The sequence below is a fragment of the Aphelocoma coerulescens genome, chromosome 3, assembly GCF_041296385.1.
Source record: "Aphelocoma coerulescens isolate FSJ_1873_10779 chromosome 3, UR_Acoe_1.0, whole genome shotgun sequence".
Classification (NCBI taxonomy): Eukaryota; Metazoa; Chordata; class Aves; order Passeriformes; family Corvidae; genus Aphelocoma; species Aphelocoma coerulescens.
This window is the reverse complement of record NC_091016.1, coordinates 38,805,495-38,831,397: the sequence shown is the minus strand read 5'-3', so window position 1 is coordinate 38,831,397 and position 25,903 is coordinate 38,805,495. Positions and strand designations below refer to the sequence as shown.

At 38.5% G+C, this 25,903-nt stretch overlaps 2 protein-coding genes across 4 annotated transcripts in view; both read right to left on the bottom strand.

Annotated features, from left to right (window-relative positions):
* The window catches only part of BTBD9 (BTB domain containing 9), a 113,894-nt gene extending 97,146 nt beyond the window's left edge, over positions 1-16,748 (bottom strand). The window contains exons 1-6 of one of the 3 annotated variants that reach the window (XM_069009830.1): positions 15,181-16,748; positions 13,194-13,360; positions 8,078-8,288; positions 7,152-7,515; positions 5,292-5,556; positions 3,246-3,465 (exon numbers count right to left, since the gene is read on the bottom strand). In XM_069009830.1, the coding sequence (XP_068865931.1) occupies positions 3,246-3,465; positions 5,292-5,556; positions 7,152-7,515; positions 8,078-8,288; positions 13,194-13,275 (1,142 nt within the window). In that variant the 5' untranslated portion in view covers positions 13,276-13,360; positions 15,181-16,748. Of the gene's footprint in view, positions 1-3,245; positions 3,466-5,291; positions 5,557-7,151; positions 7,516-8,077; positions 8,289-13,193; positions 13,361-14,042; positions 14,324-15,104; positions 15,149-15,180 lie in introns of those variants that run through there. The other 2 variants (XM_069009832.1, XM_069009831.1) reach the window with 2 other exon arrangements.
* Positions 16,749-17,706: 958 nt separating this feature from the next.
* GLO1 (glyoxalase I) lies at positions 17,707-24,378 on the bottom strand. The gene is made up of 6 exons (XM_069009834.1): positions 24,266-24,378; positions 23,168-23,250; positions 21,831-21,971; positions 20,957-21,024; positions 19,974-20,063; positions 17,707-18,083 (listed from the first exon to the last, which is right to left on the bottom strand). The coding sequence occupies exons 1-6, from the start codon at positions 24,344-24,346 to the stop codon at positions 17,995-17,997; spliced, it is 552 nt and encodes a 183-aa protein (XP_068865935.1). The 5' UTR covers positions 24,347-24,378; the 3' UTR covers positions 17,707-17,994.
* Between the last annotated feature and the right edge of the window lie 1,525 nt (positions 24,379-25,903).

The following is a 25,903-nucleotide window of genomic DNA, read 5'->3' as shown; positions in this document are numbered from 1 at the left end:
TGTGTCTTCCTTTTGCTTATCAGTTATGTTTACCTTATAGTTTGCTGTTAAGAGAAAGCAAACCCAAACTAGAACTTATAATAGGAAATTAGCTGTGACTTTTATCTGTGACTGTAAGGCTTAGAATAAAGTAGAAATATCACTTGTGGAACAGCAAATCACTGAATATATGTTTCAGAGTATTTTCTTTCTCCTAAGGTACTAGTCTGCAACATTCACAGGCATTTCAACAGCACCATGTCAGCACTTAGCACTCTTTCACGTGGATTTCTGAAGAAGAGGTGCTCCTCCAGAGTTCTACACAAGCATTTCTTGTTAAACGTTAATGCCTTTGCTAATATTTCCAATTTTCCCGAGGACTTACAAGAGTACTTATTTAAAGCAATATTGTTCAAAAATCCTTAAAAAAATGTTAGATAGTTGTTAATACCAATTTAAGCATTTGGAAAGGTAAGGCTGAGTCTTTAAATGTCAATTGCATAACCAGCCTTCATATTTACACCAATGAGATGTGTAATATTCACAACCCACACAAATACAACGGGTTTTAGCAACATTACTATTACTAACGTATGTGTACTTGACCAAACTAGGCCCCTAAGTTTTAGGGTTTGAGCAGTTTGGATACAAAGGTTACTTGAAGACCTCTGTGCCCTGAGAATTTAGAGATTCTCACATCATCATTGCTAACTAACATATATTTGTAACCAATACACAACATGCTACTTTTCAGTTTCTGAAGGTACCAAACAAAGAAATATTACCTCAAAAACACAGTTCCATTATCATACACAATAGTATACCCTTAATTTCTTTTAAGACTGGATAGCATCTTCTTTGCAGATGAAGTTTCGACAGCTACTCCCCTTAGCACTTTTACAGCTACAATTCAGCTGTTAACACCCCTGAACTAGAGGTGTAAAACACCTGTTAGTTTGCATTTGGTTCTGTTAAGAAGATCCAATAGACCAAAGTTTCACACAGTTAAAATGAACAGTATAGCTTAAAAAAATGTTCAAAAAGAAGCAATCATGCTGTACGGAGCTCTACATGTCTGTACAGGTGCTAAAACACCTCTCTAGAAGACATCGTTCATGTATCCCATGAGAAAGATGCAGTTAAGTGGACAGCAATTCTTCGATAAAGACTAGAAAGGAAAAAATCTCTACAAAAACCAAGGACAATCCCAGAGCAAGTTCCTTAAGATCTTGGCTGGTACATTTTGGCACATGTCTCTGGCCAAACTCTTCCCAAGGCCAACTACCCCACTGTGAATTGTTTTCCTAATATTTAATATGAATTTATCTTGTAGCTTGTATCCACTGCTCTTTGCACTCTCAGCACACAGCTTCAAGAGAATTCTGTCCCTGCATTCTCTATATTCTTCCACTGAACAGGTGAGGAGAGCAACAAATTCTCCCTTCTAAGCCTGCTCATCTTAAAAAAGCAGGTTCCCATGTGCTCAAGCCTTCATCATCTTGGTGTCCTGCTGAACTCACTCCAGCAGGTCAGTATCTTATACTGAGGAGCCCACAAATGGACCAAGTACTCCAAATGCCTCCATTTCCATTTATCTTAGACAGTTGAGTTACTGGAGGAAAAAAATCTTGACAATTCATAGAACAGAGAATCATAGAATATTCTGAATTAGAAGGGACCCCCTAGGATGATCAAAGTACAACTCCTGGCCTTGCACAGGACAGACAGTGCTAATTCCGGTACTATACCTGCTAGGAAGCAAAAGAAAGTCCAATAGCAAACTTTCCACAGAAATCAAGAGGATTCAAAAAGAAAAAATTTTAAAAATCAGGATGACACAGAAACTAGATCCTAAACCATTGAGCCCTCAGTATCTTATGAAGACAAAAGTCTCTAGAGTAGAGATGTACCTAGTCTGACATTCTGCCAGCAACAGTTTGTTCTACTAATTTCAGATGAAGTGCATAGGACATCAAGCAACAGATAACTTTGTAAGAAGTTGTCCCAAGAAAAACATTTTTTCCCTGAGTTTCAGCAGATGCCAATTTATGCCTTGCAGATGAGGGGCATTTTACCAGTTATATGAGTTCTCCAAAAATTGCTAGACAACTTATTATTAATATATCTCTAATACTGTTTCAGATTTTATAAATTTGGTTGATAATTGGTTCATAAATTTGGTTGATCTTCTGACACAACTAGTATAATACTAGATGATGCCGTTCCTTATACCATCAAAGATTCACTTTTTAATCTTAACAAAAGAAATAGAGGTGAAACAAATTTCAGTTGAACTGAAGTAGGAGAACTTATTTGAAACAGAAATAGCTAAAACTTAATGAAATTGGTTTTGAATTATTAGTAAGTAATTCATATTTAAAAATGAATTTAAATTTACAAAAACCCCACCCTAAATAAAACTTTTATATAACCTGTTCTAAAATAACATGGCTTAGCTGAAAAAGCAAAGTGCAACTGTTCTACAACTCTACACTATTAGTCTGAAAATAAAATTAATTCTTTATCAGAAAGGTGATAAGGTAGGTAATAAATGTGTAAGTAGCTTGTTATATTGTTTTTAATAGCTTATGAATAACTGCTAAGCTGTCTACTAAATTGTAAGATCTTTGTCATGGCAGGTTACAAAATTAGTATATTAAATTTGTCAGATAAAAAGAACCTTGCAATTTTTCTACTTAAGCAGGCTCTCAATTGTTCAAATGTATATAAATCGAATTTTCATACATTCCATAGTAATCTAAAGTAGCTCAGCATCAACTGGCTAAGGCATCTATGATAATTCATATTTCAGCAGTGTAACCATGAAGTGGGTTCTAATAACTACTGTAATTAGTTGGTGGTTCACATTCTAAGTAAATTTTATTACCTCTGAATTACAGAATCACGGAATCATTTAGGCTGGAAAAGATTTCTAAGATCAAGTCCAATCTTATTGTCAAAGTGTGTCATTTCTTAATGGTTTTGATGTATTGAAAAAATTGGAACAAAAAAAAATTTCAACATTTGAACTGCAAATATATAAAAAATATTTAAATATTTTAAGGTAGTTTAACATCTCAAAATATAGTCTGGTGTGTAAGTAACCAGAATTACATTTAAAAATCAGGTTTTTTTCAAATAAATCTTGCAATAGTCATCTCCAACACCATCATGCTGTTTCCAGAAAATATTTATAGTTTGCACTGCTACATCATCACCAGTACAAAATGCATTACTTTCCCTTTTTATGTCACCTTGGCACCTACCGACTGTCTCTGTCCCACAGGAGAATTCGTACGTGGTTGATTATTGAGGGCTGGCCTAGTTTAATTTCAATTCCGGACCGGCAGTCGTCGTTGATCGGGTGTCGAGAGAAGCCATGATCCAGGTCATAGTTCTGAGTATCTCCATCTAAAAGAGCAGACTTCAGCTCCCCTTTCACAACTTGTGCTCCATATTTCATTGTTGCAATATTCTCCCCTGGTACTAAGAAGAAAAGGAAATAATTGCTTAAATTTTACACACTCATACTGCAAATTAAATGTTCTGGATATCAACTCTGTTAGTTCAGACCAAAGATTATTGGTAGTATCCTTTCTTGGCTGCAAACACATCCTCTAGGGGAAAAAGAAGTAAAGTAGAAAAAAAAGAGGCATTAAGAAAATTTAGCTTCCTCAGTTTAATTTGGTATCTCCTACATGTTTTATGGTAATAAAGTTCTGCTAATTTACTGATAATTATGTAGTTGTGATATTATGTAGCAGTCCCCTTCATGATTTTACAGAATTCTGTTGTACTTGTCAACTGTTGTTTGCTTTTGGTTTGGGTTTTATTGGATTTTTCTCCTCCTAAGTGGAAGAAATTTAAATGTACAAGATGTGTATCAAATGCTCAAGATGCATCATGAATTTGCAGAGTGGTGTATACAGCAGTATAGCCACACACGCTCCTTCGATACCTATACGAGCTTCCAGTACCCTGCAAAGGTAAATGAACTCAAGTGAAGTGGGAAACTTCTGGATACTTGGGCTTTGAACCCAGATGGAAAAGCAAGTTTTTTATGCCAATATTTCACAGTAATAAGCTTGTGTCCTAGGAACATCTTCCTTCAAGCTAACTGGGGATAACGATCCCTAACTTCAGCTACAAAACAACACTCGGTAAACTACCCTCTTCAAAAGACATTTTCAACAGCCATCTTTGAGGAGAGATGCTAGAAAATACGATCTGAAAGCTAAAGATGAAAAGCTACCCCAAACTTTTCAGGCAGGTTGGCAACAGAAGTATGAATTTTAACTGGGTGTTAAAAATTTGACATATAAAGAACAGAATTTGAAGTGGTAAGTGGTCGTCAATGTTTCCACAAATAGAAAAAGTTCCAAGGTTCTGAATGAGTACTAAAACAACAAAGAAATTCCACTCTCGGAAAAGCTGCGATTAGGAGCACGTTATTGTGGAGATACATATCCAGGAAAAGAAGCCAGAAAAGACCATTTGACTTATTCAAATTTATCTACTGCAATGTCAACAGAAAGTCTTGCATGAGAAGACTTTTACAATATCCTAATATTAACTCATATGGTTAAATATTAATAACTGTAACTTCTAAGGGAGAACAAAGGGAATATGCAATTCTGAGATAGCAGTAGTTTTCAGTGCTCATCATGCATGACTGAGAATACAGCACAGGCTCTTAAAGAACATTTAACTTAATTTTTATTGGTCCAAATTCTCCGTATAAATCACACATTAGATGGCTAAGAATATATTTTTAAAGCTTGAGTGTTAGATACTCTTGTTGAATTAACAGAGAGCACAGAAAAAAAGTCAAACACAAGGCTTCTTACATTTCTTAGGCTTCCACTAAAACAATTTCAGAGACTTGTTTAACTATTTAGACAAACAGGTAAAGAGTAAGTGAAAAGTCATAAGTAGTGGAGAAATTATAAATATAGTTATGAAGAAAACAAGTCACTATCAACATAAAATCATTTAAATATCATGTATCTCACAGCCAATTAATTTTTATTTTCAATGTTTTTGTAAAACTTTTTCTACTAAATTACCACTTCCTCTAGGAAAATGGTGTTACATTCATGTTTGAGCAGTATCTGAGATACAAAGCAAGAAAATAATTGACTAATATAAAGGAATAAAAACGGCATGAACAGTTACATAACAAGATGTTTCATATTGTAAGCCTTTTATAACACACAGCAATAAATGAAAACTCAAAGCACAAATTAACCACATCCTCCAGACAACTACAGTCACTACATGAGAAGGAAACAAACAAAAAATCTGATGCTTACTTAACATGCCCCTGTAGTTGAGGTCCATGTCCCGACTCTCAGAACGAATCTTAATGGCATCTAGGATGGCATCAGGTGACAACAATCCAGAAGGTCTTACAACATTCAGTAGTTCTGTTAGACTCATTAGTGGCAAACGTACTGCTTGCATGATTTCAGCATGGTTTTCCTTGGGGTTATGTTTACACCAGTTCATCAAAGCTTGGAAAATGTCCTTTTCAGGAGCTGCAAATGAGTCTCTCAGTACAATACTTAGAAGAGCAGCCTGAAAAAGAGAAATAAGAACAAAAAAATGTACCCCCTAAATAAACAGAAATTAAATTGAATTTTATTTTTTTAATCAAGGGAAATTCAAATAAGGCAAAAAGTAATGGCTATTTTAAATTTTAGCTATCAAAAATAATCTCTAAAGGAGTGACTCCCTGAAATTGTAGCTTGTTTTAGTTATGCAAGAATTACAGAATCCATGACCAAAATAATAGGCAATATTACAAAACCACTAGAAGAAAATGAAATGTAGAGAACTAATCAAATCAATATAATACCATTCAGTAGTTCAAGTTTACTTTGGAACATTACAAGATTTGGGAACTTGGCAGTACAGTTCAAAATATTCCTTTAAACTTAGGTTGCTATAAGAACACTGATGAGAAAAAAAAGTGTTGCTTGGAATCACTTTTTTTTAACCACTTCTAACTACTTGGGATTTCTGTCTGTCACAATTTTTCTCTCTGTCTTTTGGTGCCAACTAAGAATCAGCAGGTAAAAACTCCAGTGGCTCTTATTCATGTAGAAAACCAACTGACTGCAAAATGAGAACAAAAATAATCAGATAGCTTTTTGATTTTCACTTAGCTAGTAGAATAATCAGGAGCTTGCCTAGAAAAAGGAAAGATCTCTCAGATATACCTGGACTGGCTATGCCAAAGACCTCAAAGTGTGCACTTCCTGATGAATGATGTTTGCTCATTTCTTTATTGATAACATGCTCTCAGAGCTCAGATTTAACAAACTGCACATGACAAAGTACAGAGAGAGAAAAAAATCTTTTTTCCTTATACAACAGGTAAGTTAGCAGAGCAGTGTCATATACTCATTCAAGGAATAAACCCTTCACAGCTTTTCCACTAAGAAAAATCACTTTAAAAACCCCCAGTTAAAGCATCACTCATTCAAGGTGTTCTGCTGCTTCACGCAAACACTACTTGAAAACACTCTGTCACTATTATGTCCAGCCCAAAGACCCCACCGGAGTAAGTGAAAATTTCAACTTCATAGAACAGCCTGACTCAGTCACAAATATTTACACATCTAACAAAAAACACACAAACCCAAAGCACTCTACCACACCACCATATTCAGCAAGTTCAGAACATGATGACAATCAGCAGTATAAATCACAGTCATCTCCAGAATGCTTTAGTTTATCCAGCAGAAAATCACCCATCATGAAAGAAGTCTATATCAAGAAATTAATAGAACAAAGTATCTCCTGTCATATTCAAGTCTGTATTTGACTTCCTCTGTGCAGCATTCAGAAGCCAAATTATATCAGGAAGACATGAAATAAGACAAATTAAGATTAGATTGCCTGCTGCCATCTTCTAGAACACACCATTAGATTTACTATATTTAGCTATACTGACTGGTCAATACCTAAAAAATTCAGAACAGATTGCCAAAATTTTCAGTTCAGCTTGTCTTGAATATTTCTAACCATCACAGTTTCACTAGTATAAAATGATAGCTATGAACTAACATAAGTTTTTAATTGGTGCCCCCATTAGTATTTCATCACAAAATTGTATACACATTAAAATTAACAGTCCTGGGGGAAAAAAGTGCAAACAAAAGATATACCTTAGAAAGTGACAGGAAACCTTCACTGGAGAGGACCTCTTGGGCATTTCTATCCATGAACATACAGCACATAAAAGTTAGTTTGGGAAGAGAATAAAGACTGGCAACATCAAAAGTCATACAGACATTCTGAATATTAAGTATTGTGCAAAGATACTCAGACGTGGAATCCTCCAGTTCTGGGAATCCGTATTTATGTGCCAGGCTTAGGAAGTCTAGAAGAACCTCTTCTTTCTCATCTCGTAGTGTAGCACGACCAGTGTAAATGTATTTCAACAGCATGGTAAATGCCTCTGCAGTGGTGTCCTGAAGAGGAATTTCTGCTTCAGGCTGAGATTCTCTCATTCCTCCATACAATAATGCTCTGTAAGGAAGAGAGTTTAGTTTAGTTTAGTTAGTAGCTTAACTCTCTGACAAAATTCACTGGAATAAGATTACCAGGAAGCTTTAGAAAATACATTTCTATTGAAAAATGTCCAGCTCTTATATTGAAAAAAACCTGGATTAGTATTATTCCTAGTTTTAAAATATATATTCTAGTCTGTTTCAGCCAAACTTCTTCTCAATTCCAATTCATCAAAATGAAACTTGCTAATTGAGTATATTCCATAGAAACACACTATTTATACTCTGAGAAATCAAAACAATTTTGCAGTAGTACCTTCCTGTTCTCAAGCTATCTTTCTCTTGAATTTGTGAAACTACCTTCAAAATCCAATTTAATGAAGGTCAAAAGAATAACACTGTGACATGGTATTTATCTTTTTCTATTTGAACAAAATGATTTGATGTGCTGGGAAACATTCACACAGAAAAGGTCACACGCAATGGACAGATGATTACACCCTGAAAAGTTCATAGAGAAACAATGTTTATCTCATCTGCATAAAAATTTCCTGTGAGCCTGACAAAAAGCCTTACTTCACCTGAAATAATGGCATCTAGCAGCCAGGATCACTCTGTGTGCCGGGAAGCGCTTCTTTTCCACAATAAAGGTAACGTCACTGTATTCCTCCCCGTTCATTAGAGCACCAATATGCTCTGACAGAATGTGAACGTGGTCGATCTCCCCCACAGCTGTGTAAGGACGAAGTGGATGGCTGTTACTCATCTTGGAGGGATGGTGATACTGGTAGCCTAAAGGACAAAGAAAACAAGCAGTATTACACAGAGCAAAAAATATGAAGAATAGCAAGCATAACTGCAGTAACAAAGAAGTGACTAGTCTAAGTAATCATATATTACAAGAAAAATTAAACCAAGAGGTTGTCTATGAAATTTCCTTTTCAACTGGACACAACACAGCTGGCACCAACAATTCTAGCTGACAAAGTATTTCAGAGAATTCTGTCACCTTTTTGTTCAGTCAACCCTTTTACTTAAAAGAAAAAGCTTCCAACAAAGGGAATTAAAAATTAAACTATTTTAAATAATGTTACCATAAGAAAGAAATTTCATCTGAATTAAAATGCACACACACAAAAATGAAATAAGCATGTGACCAATTAAGCTTAGTCTTAACTCTCCAGACTGTACTAGAATCAGTGAAAAGTAAAAACAGTGTTTTTGAAGGATTCTAGTCAACTTTTCAGAACTGGGAGAAAATAAACAATCAAGGTAAGCTTTAATAAATAGCAGACAAAGTCTGTCAGAGAGAAAAGCTTTAGAATGTACAATTCAATTTTCTTATTCTTTACACTCAGTTTTCTTGATGACTTCTTGTTCCCTCATATACATAAGAAAACAAACCGCCTAATACCTCAGTCATAAAATTAGGAGATTGCCCACTAATGTACAATATAGATTAACGCATTCGGCAGATCTTCTACAGAATTCTTTTTTTTCTTCTTCATTCACAACAGGTTTTAGCTTTTCTTTGTTTTGGTTTATTTTGGCAACAGAGGCTTTCTGTAGTCTCAATGGCAAGAGCATTTCCAGGCAAATTTAGGTCTTATATCGGCATCTATTGTTACACTTCGGTTTACTTTTCTTTAAAAATAAGTTTGCTGTTTCAGTTAACCATCCATATTTTCAGAGACATCTTCCATGCTCCCTTTACTAGCAACTTTTCAAAATGGGCAGATACCTAGGGCTGAAGAAAGGTACCAAAAGAACCAAGAAAATTATGACACCATACCTTGCACACACCTAACACGTAAATCTTCCAAGTCCAATATTCATGACAGAAATACACTTTTAGGTTCTACTCTAAAAATACTATGAGAAAATATGCAAAAACCAAACAAAGAGATGGACTTGGGGTTATTATTTACACTTTAACACATGGAAATGCTTAACCCAAAATCAAGATATTGTGGAAACAGTCGCAAAGAACTTCAACTTAAACTAAAAAAAAAAAGTGCTAGAAATAGAAAATAAAATTTAAGAAAAATACAGCATACTAAATCAATAATAGATCATAGCAGAAATGGGAACAAACGCCCAAGTTTCCACTAGCTGTCTCTGCTCATTGAATTAGAAGCTGTGTGCTTGTGTAGCCACTACAGCACACAACCAGCAACAATGGCCAAGATACTGGAGGCAGCCTAACCCATGGGAACACAGAATACTGTACAGTCATTCTTCTATCCTGACATGAAAGTAAATTAATTTTCATGGGTTTTCATAGCAACAGACTATTTCTTCCACTTGCACTGGTTAATTTACAATTAGTTAAGACAACTTAGATTTATGCTTCCAGTAACATTTACTTTCTATCAAGCAAGGTTAACCTACATCAGCCCAGCAGCATCTATTTCTACCAGCAATACTACTTACCACAACATGGTTATTGAGAGTTTATAGACAACGGTAAAATTGAAATGCCCTCAAAATAGAAAACTTTTTATTACACTGAGGGAGGAAACAAAGAGATGTATTTGTTACTCAGCTGCAATCTCAGGTGTCAGTACTCCTTAAAGACTTTCATACCACACCCATAATTGCTGTTGTTGATCTTCATTTGCAATAGTCAGGCAACCCAACTACATATGAATTACACATCATCAAGGAACTCTGTATTATCTCTCTTCTTTTAGTTTAAACTTTTATTGATTAAGTAAGCTGATTTATGATACTTCATGTACAAATATTGGCACATTTTAATCTTAAAATCTATTTTTATTTCCAGTTTTTACTACATTCTACTTTGTTTCCTGAATCCACTCTTGTCTCTAAAAAATAAGAACAGGTACCGTCTGAATAAAACTGAGAGACTGTAAAAGTAGTGAAGGGAATGCCACCAGCTGCACATTAACTTTCCTTTCAGTAGCTGTGGATGTTGTCGTGTGCCAACAGGGTGAAAAGCTCAAGGGAAATTGTTTCTATTTAAGGTTAAATAAACAAATAAAATCAAAAGCACACTTCCCTCTCAAGGGTACATAAACCTCTGTCTAAACAAGAATCTTTGTATGTAAGAGGGCAAAGTCTGAAGTGGGAGCACTTGCTAGTAACTGAGGATGTTCAGGCCTTATGAACATCAAGATGCTGAACAACAGCAAGCAATGAAAGTAGAAATTTAGAAATCGCCCTGTGTGTAAGCAGCAAGGCAAATTTGTTCTGATGTGTAATGCTCTCTGAATTTCTGGTTCCATGTACTATTCTAATCCATCAGTTTCAAACACAAACCTGCTGAGCACAGGAAATACAGGACTCAAATGATGGCTACAAGCTGAGGAGGCCTTTCAAATGCTTGAACGACCCGAAGTGTTGGGCACTGCCACCTTTACAAAACCACGTTCATGCCTTTTCTGTGCTCTATGGGTAACACCAGTATATTGAAGAAACACACCAACTTATCTATTGTTTACCAGTATAGATTTCCAACACAAGCTTTGTCTGTATTGTGGATTTTTCATATAAAGCAGACCAGTGAGACAGTCCTGCCTTCAAAATATAGGACCAAATAATACATGACTTCATATCTTCCTAGGCTGGATTAATTAATGGTACAAACTCAGGCAACCCTTAAAGCAATCTGTGCATTTCTTGTTCGAGGAAGTAAAACATAATAACCTCTTTAGTTGTGCCAAGTTGCTATGAGCTCACAACTTCCCTGTATAGCTAAACATGTATTTTTCTAGTTGTTATTCAAAAGTACCATCTATGATTTAAAAAAAAAAAAAAATGGATGCTGCTAAGAACTTGGGCAAAACCCTTCCTTGAAGCTCCCTCTGACATCTTCTGTCAGCAAACAACATCAACCTTTCAGAGAATACAGGTGCTTACTCTTCCTGGCAGTCCAAAAACATGCCATTTACAAGCCCGTTGCCAGCACCATAACCTATTTCCAGGAGGTATTCAGAGCTAATTAACTGCCTCAGTAGTCAGCTGGTGAAGCTTTGGTCATGACACAGAAATAAACAAACAAAACAGCGTTCTCAGTGATTTCAAGGCACCATTAGAAAGGCAACAGTCTGAAAAGGCATTTGTTAGGTCCTAAGGCCTACAAAACCACTTCTCTGACCCCACTGAAAGACAAGCTATTCAAGAGTGAGCATGTGAAAAATGCAGCCTAGTTATTACAATAAGGCAGCATGCAATACTATGTAACGTCACCCCCTCTAAGCTTTCAGTTTCTTGTATTTCTACTCAGTAAGTAATCTGTAACATATTATAGGATGCAAAAACAAGATCTACAAAATGCAGCAACAACAGCAAAACAGCAAAGACATCCTTACTAAATAACTCGCAGCTGCATTGAAAGATCAGCACTCAGTCTCTTCCCTCCCTCATTTAGTTTAACACTCAAGAATCCTCTGAAAAGCAGTGCTGCTTCAATGAAACATGGAAGTGTTGTTTTTCTACAAGGCATAGAAGATTGAATATAAGAAATTAATCATGAATAATTTGAAGAAAAATTTTATATCAAATGAGTGAAGAATGCTTACTTAACTGATACCTCCATCTAAACTTTAGAAATAAATGCAAGTAAACAGATTATTGCTAGAATTAATTTTTTCATGAAGTATGTCTGGATTATAAACACTGAACAAATAATTTCATAGCTTTAAAACAACTAATTCCTACATCCTCTAGTTTGTACCTAGCAAGATAATACTTTTATCAGAAATACACAAAGGGAATTTTCTTAAATGTAATACTTTTACACTGCTCTTTTATCTAAAAATTGGTTCTCAGTTTGTTGAATGGCACTTGAGTAGCATCTCAATTTTTTGTAATTCACTACATCGTAATTACTTCATATATTGTAAATAAATTGTAGCAAAGTATTACTTTAGTTTCAATGTCTATTACCACAGACTCCCAGAACACAATAGGTATAACAGTAACACTACTGTACAAACATACCACTGGTTCAAATCCTATGGTTTGTATTTCCAATGGATACACATATGTCTTTTTATAAAAAATAATTTGTTCTCCCAAGTTCAGGCACAATAAACAAACAACTCAGGAAACAGAAATTTTCTGTAAATACTTCAACATTCTGAGTGTAAACAATTCTGTCAGAACCACTGCTACAGTAGCTCCTTTGTACTTCTAAGTAACAATAACAAAGTTGAACCTGAGTGAAAATTGAGAGAAAACCAAAAAAGTTTTGATACTTAGTAGCCAAAAATACAAACAACATAATCAACCCCTATGACTTTATAAATACAGAATATGAAAGCTGGAGTAAGTGCAATTCACAGAACTTTCAAGTCTCATCTCCAACCCTTCTGTTGTGAAAGGATTAAAAGGAAAGCAGATGGTAACATTAATGGTAACTAACCACACCACCCAATCACAGCATTCGAAACAGCAATTTAGTACCAAAAAATATTTTGACTCAAAGCATATGGGAAGTTATGCCCTGCTCATCTGCAAACACATTCCTGTCACTTAAGTGCTGTAGTGCCAATGTTTTACATTCCGCTCAGACGCTTTCCTGTGACAGAAGAGCAGGAGTAAGTTTAGCTAAGTACAAAGAACAATATCCTTAGTGCAGATTATTTATTAACATGTATATAAAATTAACCTGGTTAAAATGGCATACAACAAAACCATTAAAATCTCAAGAAAACGCATCGGTCCACTCACCAGTGAAGCTGTCTGAAGACCTACAGTGAATGTAGCCTGTAGGCAGATTCCCGGCTTCCGGGAAATTAGGGTTCTTCGCCATTCTGAACAACAGACAGATGGAACAGCAAGCTCATAGAAACGTTATTCAGCAACATCCAGCTGCACAGCAACAACTGGACCATTTCCTGGAACAATGCATGAAATACACACCATCAGAAACCATGAGCACAAAGCCTTATGATGAAAGTGAGAGAGATGTGTATTTCTCAATTCAAACTTTGTGGAAATAAATTCTTTTAGAAACCTTCAATTTCATGAGAAAACTTCTAAAACCATTAGAATACGGCAATAGAATTTCTTTTCTGAGTCATCATAATTTAATTTTGACCATTCATATTTTTAACCATCACAGAACATATTGCCATTCATTTGTTCATTTTAAGCCACAAAAATTTCATCTTGACATTCCTGCTACAGCATTAACGTCCCTGAAAACACCATTTTCCCACACAGGTGTCCTAATTAAACCAGGTCTATACAAACTGTATCACACACACATTATTCCCTACACAGCCAAAATTCTCCAAGTGTTCTTGGCTAGCTAAGGGTTTTGGGAGTTCTGGTCATTGTTTTTTTTACAAGATTTAAGGCAGTTGCAGATCTTTCTCTTGCACAAGCCTTTTTTATAAACAGGAAAATGAAACAAAACTGTAGGGTGAGGAAATACAGAAATATAGAGGCTTTACTTGCTAAAATACATAACCGACATAATAAGTCTCCTCAACAAGTATAAATTACTGTTAACCTTCCCATCAAATCTGCCAGCAGGAAAAACAAACTGTATTTAATTTGGTAAGCAGATAATACCTCGATGTATGAATTCTCTCATAAGAGTCACTCTAATCTTCTTTAAAGGTTATGTTTAAGAGAACAAAGGAGGAGAGGTAGAAAAAAATACTTTTAGGTAGCCTCATGAACTAGAAAGTCATCACACCTTAATCCTGCAAATCAAAAACAGGCATTTGACAATGAAAATCTCCTGGCTTTTGAGAAACAAAATGTAATATGTAAATACCTTCACTATAAGTAATGTATATTATCGTGTTGGCCTGTGTTATCACAATATATTCAAAAGGCATTTATGAAAATTCTTGGGGTCTTTTTTTGTTAAATATGAGTAAACATCCCAACAGAACAGTTCGAGCACCTGATTTACAGATTTGTAACAGAAGGCACACCAAATACACCTACATTGTGAGGAGGCTCAAATTAAATCCTAAAACACAAACAAACTTAAGTGATTCCAGCACAGGGCTTTAAGAAGGTCTGCGTGCTGCGCTTTAAAAGCATGAGCAAAGAGCACTGCTCGGCAAGCGAGATCATCGGCAGGTTGCTAACAAGTTAACATTAACTTCTTTGTTTTTTAAAGTCTGATAACACGTCTTCTGAGAGTTAATTTCAATGAATCACAGTAGTGCGTAACTTGCAGAGTGGTTAAACTACTACGACACCAAAGCACCAGGGAAAACATTGAGTACCGCGAGAGCGTCAGAATACTGAATTCATATTTTTAAGTAAATAAAATTCCAATTAGATAGCCACAACAGGGCCTTGAGAAGCCAGCCAGGGGCAGGACGAGGGGGCGGCAGGTGAGACGGGCGCGGACCAAAGACGGCGGCCGGAGCCGGCGATGAGCCCAAGGTCGCGCCCGGAGTAGCCCGGGCCGCCACCGACCCCGAGCCTGGGAGGCGCCAGGGAAGGCGACCCCCGCCCGCTCGGCCGCCCCCTCCCTCGCCTCCACAAAAAGGCACTTCAGGTGAAATCGCTTCACCGCCAAACGCGCCCGGCGCCTTCGCCGGACGGCGGCGCTCCCCCGGCCCGCCCAGGGTCGCCCTGCCCGCGCCCGCTGGGAGCCGCCGGCAGCAGCACCTCACTCCGGGCGGCCTCGGGACCCCGCTCGGCCTCCGGGCCGGGCCCCCGAGCCCCTCCCGCCCGCGGGACTCACCGGCCCCGCCGCCGCCGAGGCCTCCTCCCCCCGCCCTGCCGCCGTCCATACGTCACGCGGCGGCGCGCTGACGTCAGCGGGCAGCAGCGGCCTGCGTGTGACGCGCGAGCGGGCGCCACCGGGAGCCGGTCCCGCCGGGCCCGGGAGTGCCGCCGCCGCTCGGGTTCCTGTTCCGGCCATGGAGCGCAGGCGGCCGGGACACAGGGACTGTGAAATACCGACTGGTGTTTAACCTTCCCCGCCGCCCCTGCCCGCTGCTCCTCGGCTACATTCAAATCCCTGTTTCCGTGGTAACAGTGTGCGTACCTCCTGCCCCAGGAGAGCCTCTCCCAGCGGGAACAGGGAATGTGGGCCTGTCGCTACGTGACCATCAGATTGACTTCTGCTGCACTGCATGAAGCTAAATTTAACCGTCCGAGAGGCAAAGCACTCTACTCGCTATTTAATTCCATGCTTTATTTAGCAGGAAATAAGTCTTCCGTGGAAGAAGTAAAAATAGTGCTCTGTAACAGTGAAAACATGAAATAATTTCAAAAGTTTTTCTACGTCTAAAATATTTTAATATTGTTGCAGGTTAAAAGACTTATCATTAAGTGTTTTTCTTCAGTAGTTTATTCTTGGATTTTGTATCTGCAAATACTGGTTTAAATTGGTTCTCAGTATGACAAGCAGCAGTAACTTTTTTTTCAAAAAACCCCAAACCCATACCGTGCCCACTTCATGATACTGCTGCAACTAGTTTGTAGATGCCAGTGTTTTTTTACTACTTTCGTCTTTATTACCTCATAATCAATCATGTCTACACTTTGTCAAGTACCTAAAAACCCAAGGGTCACTACAAGATTGCCAACATACTTGGCGTTTTATTTGATTACTAAGCAGACAAGCTTTAGTACAGCCTGCTCCTACTAATGTAGTTATCCACTGGACTACATGATAGGAAAGATGTGTGCTAATGTCTTTCCAAACAATTCAGTGGGTGGGGGTATGGGTGTTAGTATCTTTGAAATAGTTCCTAATGTCTCTACCAACGTCAAGCCACAGGTTTATTACAGAGCCCAGACAGTTTGACTCCTGAAACTTTGGGGGAAAATGACATGTTTAAGGGGGAATTATGTGGTAGGCAGTTTGGGAAGGCTGTACCTTCCTGGTACCTCAACCAATGGGGAAAGGAAGAGGGCAATATGAATTTATAAAGGGTGGCTGTGCCCTCCAAAACCTCGAGAAAGAAAACCCTGAGGGCGTGTATCCCAGTGGACTCTCCCCCTTTATTCGAATAAAGTTGCAGGACTCCTCTGTCTCCTTTATGGACACTGGCTTTCCATATCATGGTTTTCCCACTCAGATGGGGGCTCATCCAGGGTCCTTCCACTGTCTGGGGCCAGCACACTGCAGGAGGGGCTGGAGGCGTGCCTCACCCAGTTTTTAGGTGATCAGCTCGCTGCTGGGTGGTATTGGGCGATGGACTGGGTTCCCAACACTGTCCAGGAGACAGGTGGACTAGGGAGGTCTCTGAAGAGTCCACAGGAAAGGACCACTGGAAATTTCACTGGTGAGTACAATGATTCAAAAAAGAATCCTCGGAGCAAAACAGCGATCCTTTCAGTCATCTAGAATTCAACAATGAGCAAAGCAACAGGTCACAGTCCTTTCAAATTTTCTGTAGTTTTCACCAATGCTTTATTGAGAAGGGACCTGCAATGCCATTACACTATTTGTTAGCCTTTGGTTACACTATACATTATTTGATAGCCACATAACTGAAGAAGTTAAGTGCTACTCAAACCAGAGTCAGGCAAGGCAGAGGGTTTTTCTTTCCTTGTTGGAAGAAAAAAAGAATTTCAAAACTTCTCATCATTTACACTCTTTATAACATGTGAAACTGCATGAAATCAAATAATTTGAGTAACACATGTAAATGCCGTATGTTTTCCTGCTGTTTGCAGGTATGTACCATCGGTTGTTTGGGGAGGGCAGAGCAAATGTCTCGTAGTAGGAAACTGTTCTTTCAGATACTCTTTTTCATTAAATTCCTAAGGCAGAATATACAGAGCATTTAAGTCAAATATAGCCCCAGGCTTTTGTTGAAACAAAAATTATGGACAAGTTCTTCCTAGTGTTAAGAAGGGTCACTGTGAGTTAGACCTCTTCTCTTGGCTGTCAATCAGCAGTTAGGAGCTGAGCTGAAAGACTGAATTCTTTCTGCTGGGCAGATTTATTTTAATTACAGAATTTCTTGTTGCAAGACTGTTTAAGGCTGCTCCTTAAAAGAGTTGGCTGGAATAATGTAAGCAAGATTATGACTTTTATAAGCATGCTACTACTCAAGTCAAAGTCAGTCTGATGTTTTATTTTCTAGTATACAAGATAGGACATGAAGTCTTCAGGATCTTTTGACTTCATAAAAAAATACTCTAAATTAGTTTCTTTTTTCCTCCTCGTTGATGCTCATCAGTAGTAACATAGGATTTGCTGTTGATTAGTTTAAACCTAATCAGTATGAGATGCAGTGAGTTTCTAGTCATGTATCTTTTGACAGTGTTTATTGAAATATTAACAGAATGAATGTTCAAGTGGAGAATCTGTGTAAGTGCTCTTCCAGAAAATGACTGAGTATTCCTAACAGGAAACAATTTGCAGTGGCATCACAGGACAAGAAAAAAGGAATCCACGTGAGGTCCCAGGGGACAGTTTTGAAGGAGACTCTGAACATGACTGATTCCTCTCTATTAAGCAAATTTCACAAACACTGTTACAGATTTTTCTCCAGGAGACTGAAAGTGGGCATCTCTTACACAGTATACTTCACTAGAACTAAGTGAGAGTCACCATGTGGTTAGGATTCAAAATTTCAATCCAGTAGCCATCAGGATCCTGAACAAATGCAAGTCCTTTCATTTTACCTATTGGGGGGGAAAAAAAAAAAGATAAAAGTTAAGACTACATGACTGGTTCTTAATGTCAAATATGACTACTTTGAAAAATATTTTTCCTTTTTTCCTTGTGCATGAGAATTAGTTCAAATTTAGACAGACAATTCTAAACACATCCACATTAGTTTTTTAATCAGCATTAGATTTTTGTATGCAAAACTGTTGATCCTACTCTCAACAAAGCAGTAGTTGAAAGACACTTTGGAATTCCATCTTTTGTTGATTGAAGGTTTTTGCATATGCCCCTGTTCATCCATAAAATTCAGAAAAATATTTTTCTGCTTCGGAGAGGTTTTGACATATTTTCTTGAATTGGATTTGCTGGTATAAGATCCTGTGTTCCTCTGCCCTGTTCATCTCCCATCATTCCTGACTCCACACTGAAATTTCACCATAACATTTTTACCCCTGATGTGGTTTACAGTATATTTTGCATCACTTCATAAAGTAGAGAAATGCAGGACAGGATTGTTTTAAGTTTTACTGTTGGAAAAAAATATTATTCATTAAAACAGGGTCCCTAAAAGGTGTTTTCAACAGTAGATCAGGATAGCACAGCTTAACATGTTATCTTCAAAGTGTTAACCACACACTTACAGTTATACTTGCTCTATTAAGTTATTCACTGTAACAGAACCAGCCTAGCTCTTAATATATTCTAGTCACAAAAACAACTGAGAGAATACATGTTTGATCAGTAAGGCAGGAAAATAAACTCCACACTGGATCTCCCAGCCTGCTCTGCAAACAATGTGAAGCCCAAAACTTTCTCCTCCTTGGCACCTGCCGCATCAATTTTGTTTTTGAATTTCAAAGAAGAGCTTTTGCTCTGCCCCTACCCTTTGTCTGCTTCAGGAGTTCTTTCCCGTGATTCTCTCAATGTAGAATCTAAGGTTGTTCTTCTGTGTACTTTTCATTCCTATCACTGCACAGCTCTAAGTCAGCAACTCTCATTTCAAGCTTCTCAGGGTTTAACAAATGGACAAATTAAAAAAGGCTCAGAAACTCTAAAATGCTAGAAATACCAAGATCTATTCTTAATTCAAGAAATCAAGTTAAGCTTTCAGCTATATTTATTTTGCTTCAGCTGAGAACACAGTGAATAAGATGAAAATCACTTAAATCTCTTTTCAATTACTAGTATTACATGTTTGTTTTTTAATGCCTCAGTCCTAAAAAATCTCATGAGGTCTTTTCATGAAAGAGAATCCAGTTGAAAAATGCAAGACTTCTCACCACTCCTGCATTTTGGGATATTTTCACATAGACATTCTTTGCTTACATACTCTCTAGACATTTGTGCTATACATTATGCAAGTCAATTATGATACAGACTAATGAGGCTATTTCTACCAAAGCTGACAGAACAGTTAAAAATATAATAATAGTAGGTTGTATAGTAGGTGTTAGGTGGATTTACATAAAAATAGCCAGAAAAGTCAAGAATGACTCAGTTTTAATGGGTGGGAACAATTTTGTTTTCTGACTCATTTTCATAGAACAAGAGCCAAGCACATGTGCCATGTGAATTTGATCCATGTTACAGTAAATGCTGTAACAACTCCAGGCAGCAGTATACATGACATGTAAACTATGACATCAACACAGCACATGAATTTTACTGAAGGTCAGGCTGCATACAGAAGGCACATAGCAGACTGATGCATTATTTTTACTGGGATGGATCTATTGCCAGCTTTGCCCACTCTATAAGGGAGTGCAGGGATAAATGGTTCTAGAAACCTCTAAGCAGTGGCAACTCCTAGAAACACATTACCCAGCTTTGCAGGTAGATCTACTAGATAGAATATATTAAAACCAAGGAAAAAAAATTTACTTGCATTTCTGATCAAGACTTACCATCATCTGGTTTCTTCACAAATTTCACTCCTAGTTCTTCAAACCTCTTACAAGCTTTATAGACATCAGGAACAGCAATTCCAATGTGTCCTGTGCAAGAAGGTAAAAAGAGTGAAGTACATTTTAAGTATTGCTGGGTGGTCTGTGGAAAAAGTTTGCTCAGTATTTGATGCTGTAGTTCACATGAGATATGACTATATTTAAGAAAAAAATCCAGAAGAGCATTTTGGGTATTAACATTCTTCTTCAAGGAGCTGTCTTTTGATAATGCCTTTTAAATAGGAATGTTACAGTTAAAGTGTCTTACGTTGTTTACACAAGAACATTATTTAGAGTAGGAAAAATAAGATTTTCAATCAAACTGTTTTATCTGTATTTTCTTCCTTGAAGCACAGCTCCATAACAGGATTTTGTTTTATTTGCTCTGTTTAACAGCACGGGGAGTTTATCATTAATGATGTTTTTGCAGAGACTGACACTAGTGCTATGCAAGGCCTGAGCTTACAAATCAATTCAGGAGCTTTAAATGTCAAGTGGCTGGACCAAGTGTGAAACTTATTTCACAGCAGCGACCTCTGAAGCACTCAGAGTATCAAATCAAGCCACACATATATCCTCAGTGCTACAGACAAATGGAATTGTCCTTCTACCTTAAAAGGGGTAACTAGTGGATTATACAGTGGAAATCCAAGCGTAAATGAGTTTAAACACCATGATAATCTAACACACAAGCACAACTGGTGTTCTTCATTCAGCAGTTACAATTAGAATGTGTTTGCTTGCCAAAGGATTAGATTCTTGATAAAGAGTGTAACTATGGCTCCTTACTCTGAAACACATTGGTTCATTTATTTTCATCATCTTTCACAGTATACATGTTGAAAGAAGAGAGATAAAGGATGAGAAGCAAGTTCCCTTCTTTCCAAGAGTTAGTACATTTTATTTCAAAGCTTAAAACTATAAACACAAGACTAGAGACCTACCAAATCCTCGGGGATCTGAATTGCCATTGTGATAAGACTGACTGTCATCATTTTCAGTGCCCCAGTTGCTGTAAGAAGTAATTATTACATATTGAATAAAAACATCAAAATTAACAAATCCTAAATGTTCAGTTTCCTTGGGGAGGGCAAGTTGTTTCCCCTAAGAAAACAGAGAATTCAGATGTCGGCTGCATTCATTAAACTACAAAAACCTTCCCTAGTGATTGGGCTCCAGGGACAGTCTTGGGGCTACTCCAGTCATGTTCACATTCCTACACTAGTATTTAGGGTCTACATCTGTATGAGTCAGAAATACTCCTGTCTCATTGAGATTAGAGAGAAGGTTTTGCTGCACAAGTCAGTGTACCTACCCACCACTGGGGAACAACAAATGAGAGTAGCAGGTCCTGGAGTTAAGTAAGACAGCATTTGGGAGATTGTTTCTGCACAATTATAATGATTTAGCAGCATTAACCAAATTGTCCTGTTTACAGGAAGCATCTGTTTTGTCTTAATACCCCTTTAGATTAGATTCCAAAAGCAATAGTTATCCATTATTAGGATGCTTTGGGCATCCAAAGGAAGGTCTAACCACATCGGGTTTCCCTAAATTACTGACCCAGATGGCATGCATATAAAATATGGCAAGTACTATTTCATATTTATGTTTACCTAGCAGTTTGAAAGAGCTCTGAAAAGAGGAAGATTAAGCTTTCTAAGTAACCAATCTCAGACACACTGTAAGGCTACATGACAGTAAAGAGGTATCTAAAGTAATGATTAAAATTTTATTCCATCTAATGAGATTTACAATTATCCAATACGGTTTAATCACTGTTAACTAAGTGTCATCTCTCATTATATAAATACTTACTGTGTCAGTTCAAGTGTAGCTTTTCTAGAGAAGGTCCAAGGTGTTCTCTCAGCTTTATCTTTCGGGATATCATTTTTATCTTCATACCCCAGGAAATAGAGTGAGAATTTCATAGTAGGAAAGTCAAATTTTTGAAGCAGTCTAAATGGCAAAAGTTATTTTGAAATAGTAATTTATAAGGGTAGTCAGGTTGCTTGCAAATAAACCAAGATGCTTCCCCTATGGAAAAATTATTTCCGTGAATTTTTGCTTTTCTGTAATCCACACCTTAAAATAGCTACATTTTAAGCTATCAAATCAAAACACTCCACAACCCATTACAAACCTACAAAATTTGTAAGAATCAGATGTTTAAAACCCAAACTACCAGTAAATGAATAGAAAAGTCAGTACAACGGCTTGCATCTCGAGGTTGTCACTCTGCTACTTGGCTGTATTTTCACAGGAAAACCTTTAACCACTTTAAAATTTCACTAATGAATAAAAAGATCTACTTTGAATCTTACTCATTCTGGGGAGCTCATTGGCACCAAAGTTTAAGAACACAGCAAACATACCTTTAGATGATATACATTTACAGTTTCAGTAGCTATTTATAATGATAAAATCCCATTCAGATGTGACAATTTAATAAATTAAAAATACATGAGGCATACATTTTTAGGTAGGACATTTAACTGGAACAAGTAGGCATGCAAAATTAATCTAATTTCATTTTTACAAGGTATTTAATTTTTATTTTCACACATTTTCACTACAGTGGAAGTAATTTATTTTACTTTAGTCTGGACTCATTTCAAGACGTTTAAAAACACAGCACTTTGTTTTGAAATAACTCAAATGCCAAGAATGCACAAAAAGCCTCAGCATAAACATGTTAGGCTACTGCAGGGCATCTGCCTCCCAAAAGCCTTCTCCAAAAGACTGAGCTTGGACCTTGTCATCACCGTTTATTGCCTTGTTCTCATGTGACTGGAGGTAGTCATAAGCCACCTCTGAGAATTAGCAAAAAACTTTACTTAAGATTTTTAACAATGACTCCTCATTATAAGCACAGTCATAAAAGTTACCAGTCAGCTGCAGGCTCAGTGAGGAGGAAGTAAGCAAGTTATACACTGATAATTAATGACCTATTTAAGAAAAAAAGAAATTTCTAGTCAGGGCCAATATTAGTTCATTTGCAGCTTACTGCCAGACTGTCCAACTGAGCATCAGCTGATGGGCCAGCATTGTTTATGTACTTAGACCAATTAGTATAATTACATCCAAAAAAAAAATTATTTTCAGAAGAACAGGAGAAAAACCCAAACTTATCATGGCATGCAAATTCTACTCACGTCATTCCCAGTACCCTTGTATAAAAATCCAATGACTTCTTAGGATCCTTTACTCTTAACATTGTCTGCTGAAACATGAAATCCTGTGGACGAAAAAGGTATATTCTTTATACATCAGCCAGAATTGAATTATGGGTATTAACAGAGATGCCAGTTTGTAATGAACCTAAGCCCAGCAGTTCAGAAGTAAAAAAGAGAACTACATTAAGTATAAATAAAACCTTTTGTCCTAATTCTACACATAAAGATTTGTGTTAAATAAATGTCTTTGTAACGTCATGTTTAAAACGAACAGACCCATGAGTGGTATCACTCAATATACATCATCAGAGGCATCAAAGAAGGATATCCTTATGTTTATTATTCTTTTATATGGCTGTAGCATACATGAACAACTTCACACACAAGGACAACAGACACACGAATATTCAATATTGACCCTCCTACACTCTTGAGCTGATTATTTTTATTATTTCAAGGCACAGATATTGAACTTCTGTCAAGCTTGATTACATCTTGGCAGCAAAAGCAGCCTGCAATTCTGTAAGGACATTTTCTCGAAGCCCAAGGGTAACTATATACCACAGGCTTGTGAACGACCAAGTGGATAAAAAGTGAGTGGTAGAAAAGCTGACACAGGTAACGGAACAACATCCCAAAAAATGCGATCACAAGGTTCTCCTAATAAAAAGTAAAAACGTTTGGGGTGTTTTGACGGATTTTTTGGTGCCGCCCTGGCAGGGACTGTCCGAAGCGCCCTGGAGCGCTCGCTCAGAGCCAGGACAGGCGCGGGCCCGGCCGAGGGCGCCACGGAGGGTTCAGGGGCTCACCGGGACCGGCCCGGCCCGACCGCCCCGTCCCCCCACCGCCACCCCAAACCGCGCCGGGCTGCCCGAAGGACAGGCCGTCAGAGCAGCTCCGTGCCCGGTCACCCTTCGCTGCCCCGCCAGGAGCCGGCCCGGCCCCATTCCGGCCCCCATGCACCGCACGTCCGCCCGGCGAGGCGCGGAGAGGGGACCGGGGAAGGGCGGGCACCGGCGCTGCCGCGGAGCAGGCGCCACAGCCCCGGGGCGCGCCCGTCACCCCCACCCAGCCCACCTTGGTGCTGGCATCCGGCTCCGAGCAGGCGCCGTACGCTGCCTCGTCCGTCAGCCCGCTGAGCTCCGCGGGGGCCGCCATGTCGGGACAGGAGGGCGGAGAGGAGGAGGAGGCGGAGGAAGGGGAGGAGGAGGAGGCGGGAAGGCAGCGCTGCGCCCCGCCCTCCCCGCCCCGCCAGCGGCTGGGACGCTCCGTCGCAAGGATGCTCGAGGAGCGCGGCGAAGGTGGCGAAGGTTCGATAGAGATCTGCCAGTTCGTTCCGTAAGTGATAGCGAGCCCCTCAAGCTCTGAATCAAACTTTTCAGTGTTTGTTTTGCTGTTAGTCAGTAGCTATATCTGGGCAGTTATAATCAAGCAATTACATTATGGACGTTGTATGCTTGGTTAATCTTCTGTTTTAAAGAGAAGACAATCCCGAAATGAATGGGCTGTCTGGACGAGAGCCACAAGGAGCAAAGTCAGCAAAACTGAGCAGTAACTGGGAAAAAGGTAATCCCAGCAATGGGCAATCACGACCACTGACTCATTGACCACCTACTCAAAACAGACCCCAGACTCAAACGGAAGGAAGAACTGCACCTGTGGACTAATTAGCATAAGAAGCGAGAGATATAACTAGCAAATACAGGGTTGAGTACTAATTAATAGCAAAGTTATGTAATTTGTAACCAATGAATGCTGATGCCTTTGTTTGTCAAAATGTATACCGTAAAATTTTGATGATTGGGGAGCCAGCATTTTGTGGGTTACCACCTACCTCCCTACTTTGAGCAAACTAGAATAAAAAATAGAAATACCTCTCCTCAGTGTGTGAATTGATGCTGCACAGGTAAGGAGCCTGCGTTCAGGACAACATAAGGACCAAAGGGAAGGAGGTTCCCTGACTGTGGCATTACTTAGCTGAAGTGTGGAATGAAAGTGAGGATCCCCTACAGTGACCTGACGATGCATCCCTCCAGTTGCCACTGGCAGGCCAAGGGTATCACACCAGTGCCAGAGCAGACACAGCTGATAACCCAGCTCCACTGGAATGGTGCTGTAAGTCCTGGCAGTATCAGGCTGTTTGGGAATCCTGGCCTTGCCTTGCTAGCATACTCATGGCAGCCTTGGTTTAGTGTTGACAGAGGTTGATTTCTGCTTTTGCCTCCAGGCACTAGGAAAATATTTCAAGTAGCATTTGTCACAGAATCACAGAATTGGGCAAATTGGAAGGGACCACATTAGATGTGTTCCAATCTCCCTGTTCAAGCAGTGTTATCCCAGAGCACATGGATTGTGTGCAGATGGTTCTTGAATATCTCCAGTGAAGGACACTCCACAACCTCTCTGGGCAATCTGTTTCAGGGCTTGGTTGGCCTCACAGTAAGAACTTCCTCATATTCAGGTGGAACTTCTGTGCATCAATTTCTGCCTTTTATCCATTGTCCTGTTGCTTGGCACCACAGAAAAGAGCCTGGAAACATCATCTTGGCACACCCCCTACCTCCCCTTCAGATATTTATACACATTGATGAGGCCCCCTCTCAGTTGTTTCTTCACCTGTCAGAGTTATGCACTGGCCTTTAGTACAAAAATATCATTTCAGGCCTAAGAGTGAAGGATAATATTGAAAGGAATGAGAAGGAGGTGTCTTTACAA

What these genes read in the sequence shown, in the direction of transcription:
- GLO1 (XM_069009834.1), bottom strand. Translation starts at nt 24,346, where the DNA reads ATGGCGGCCCCCGCGGAGCTCAGCGGGCTGACGGACGAGGCAGCGTAC. An exon ending in GCTACACTTGAACTGACACA is followed by an intron (nt 21,025 to 21,830) that starts GTAAGTATTTAT and finishes TACTTCTTACAG; the next exon opens with CAACTGGGGCACTGAAAATG. An exon ending in TGTGAAGAAACCAGATGATG is followed by an intron (nt 18,084 to 19,973) that starts GTAAGTCTTGAT and finishes CCCCCCCAATAG; the next exon opens with GTAAAATGAAAGGACTTGCA.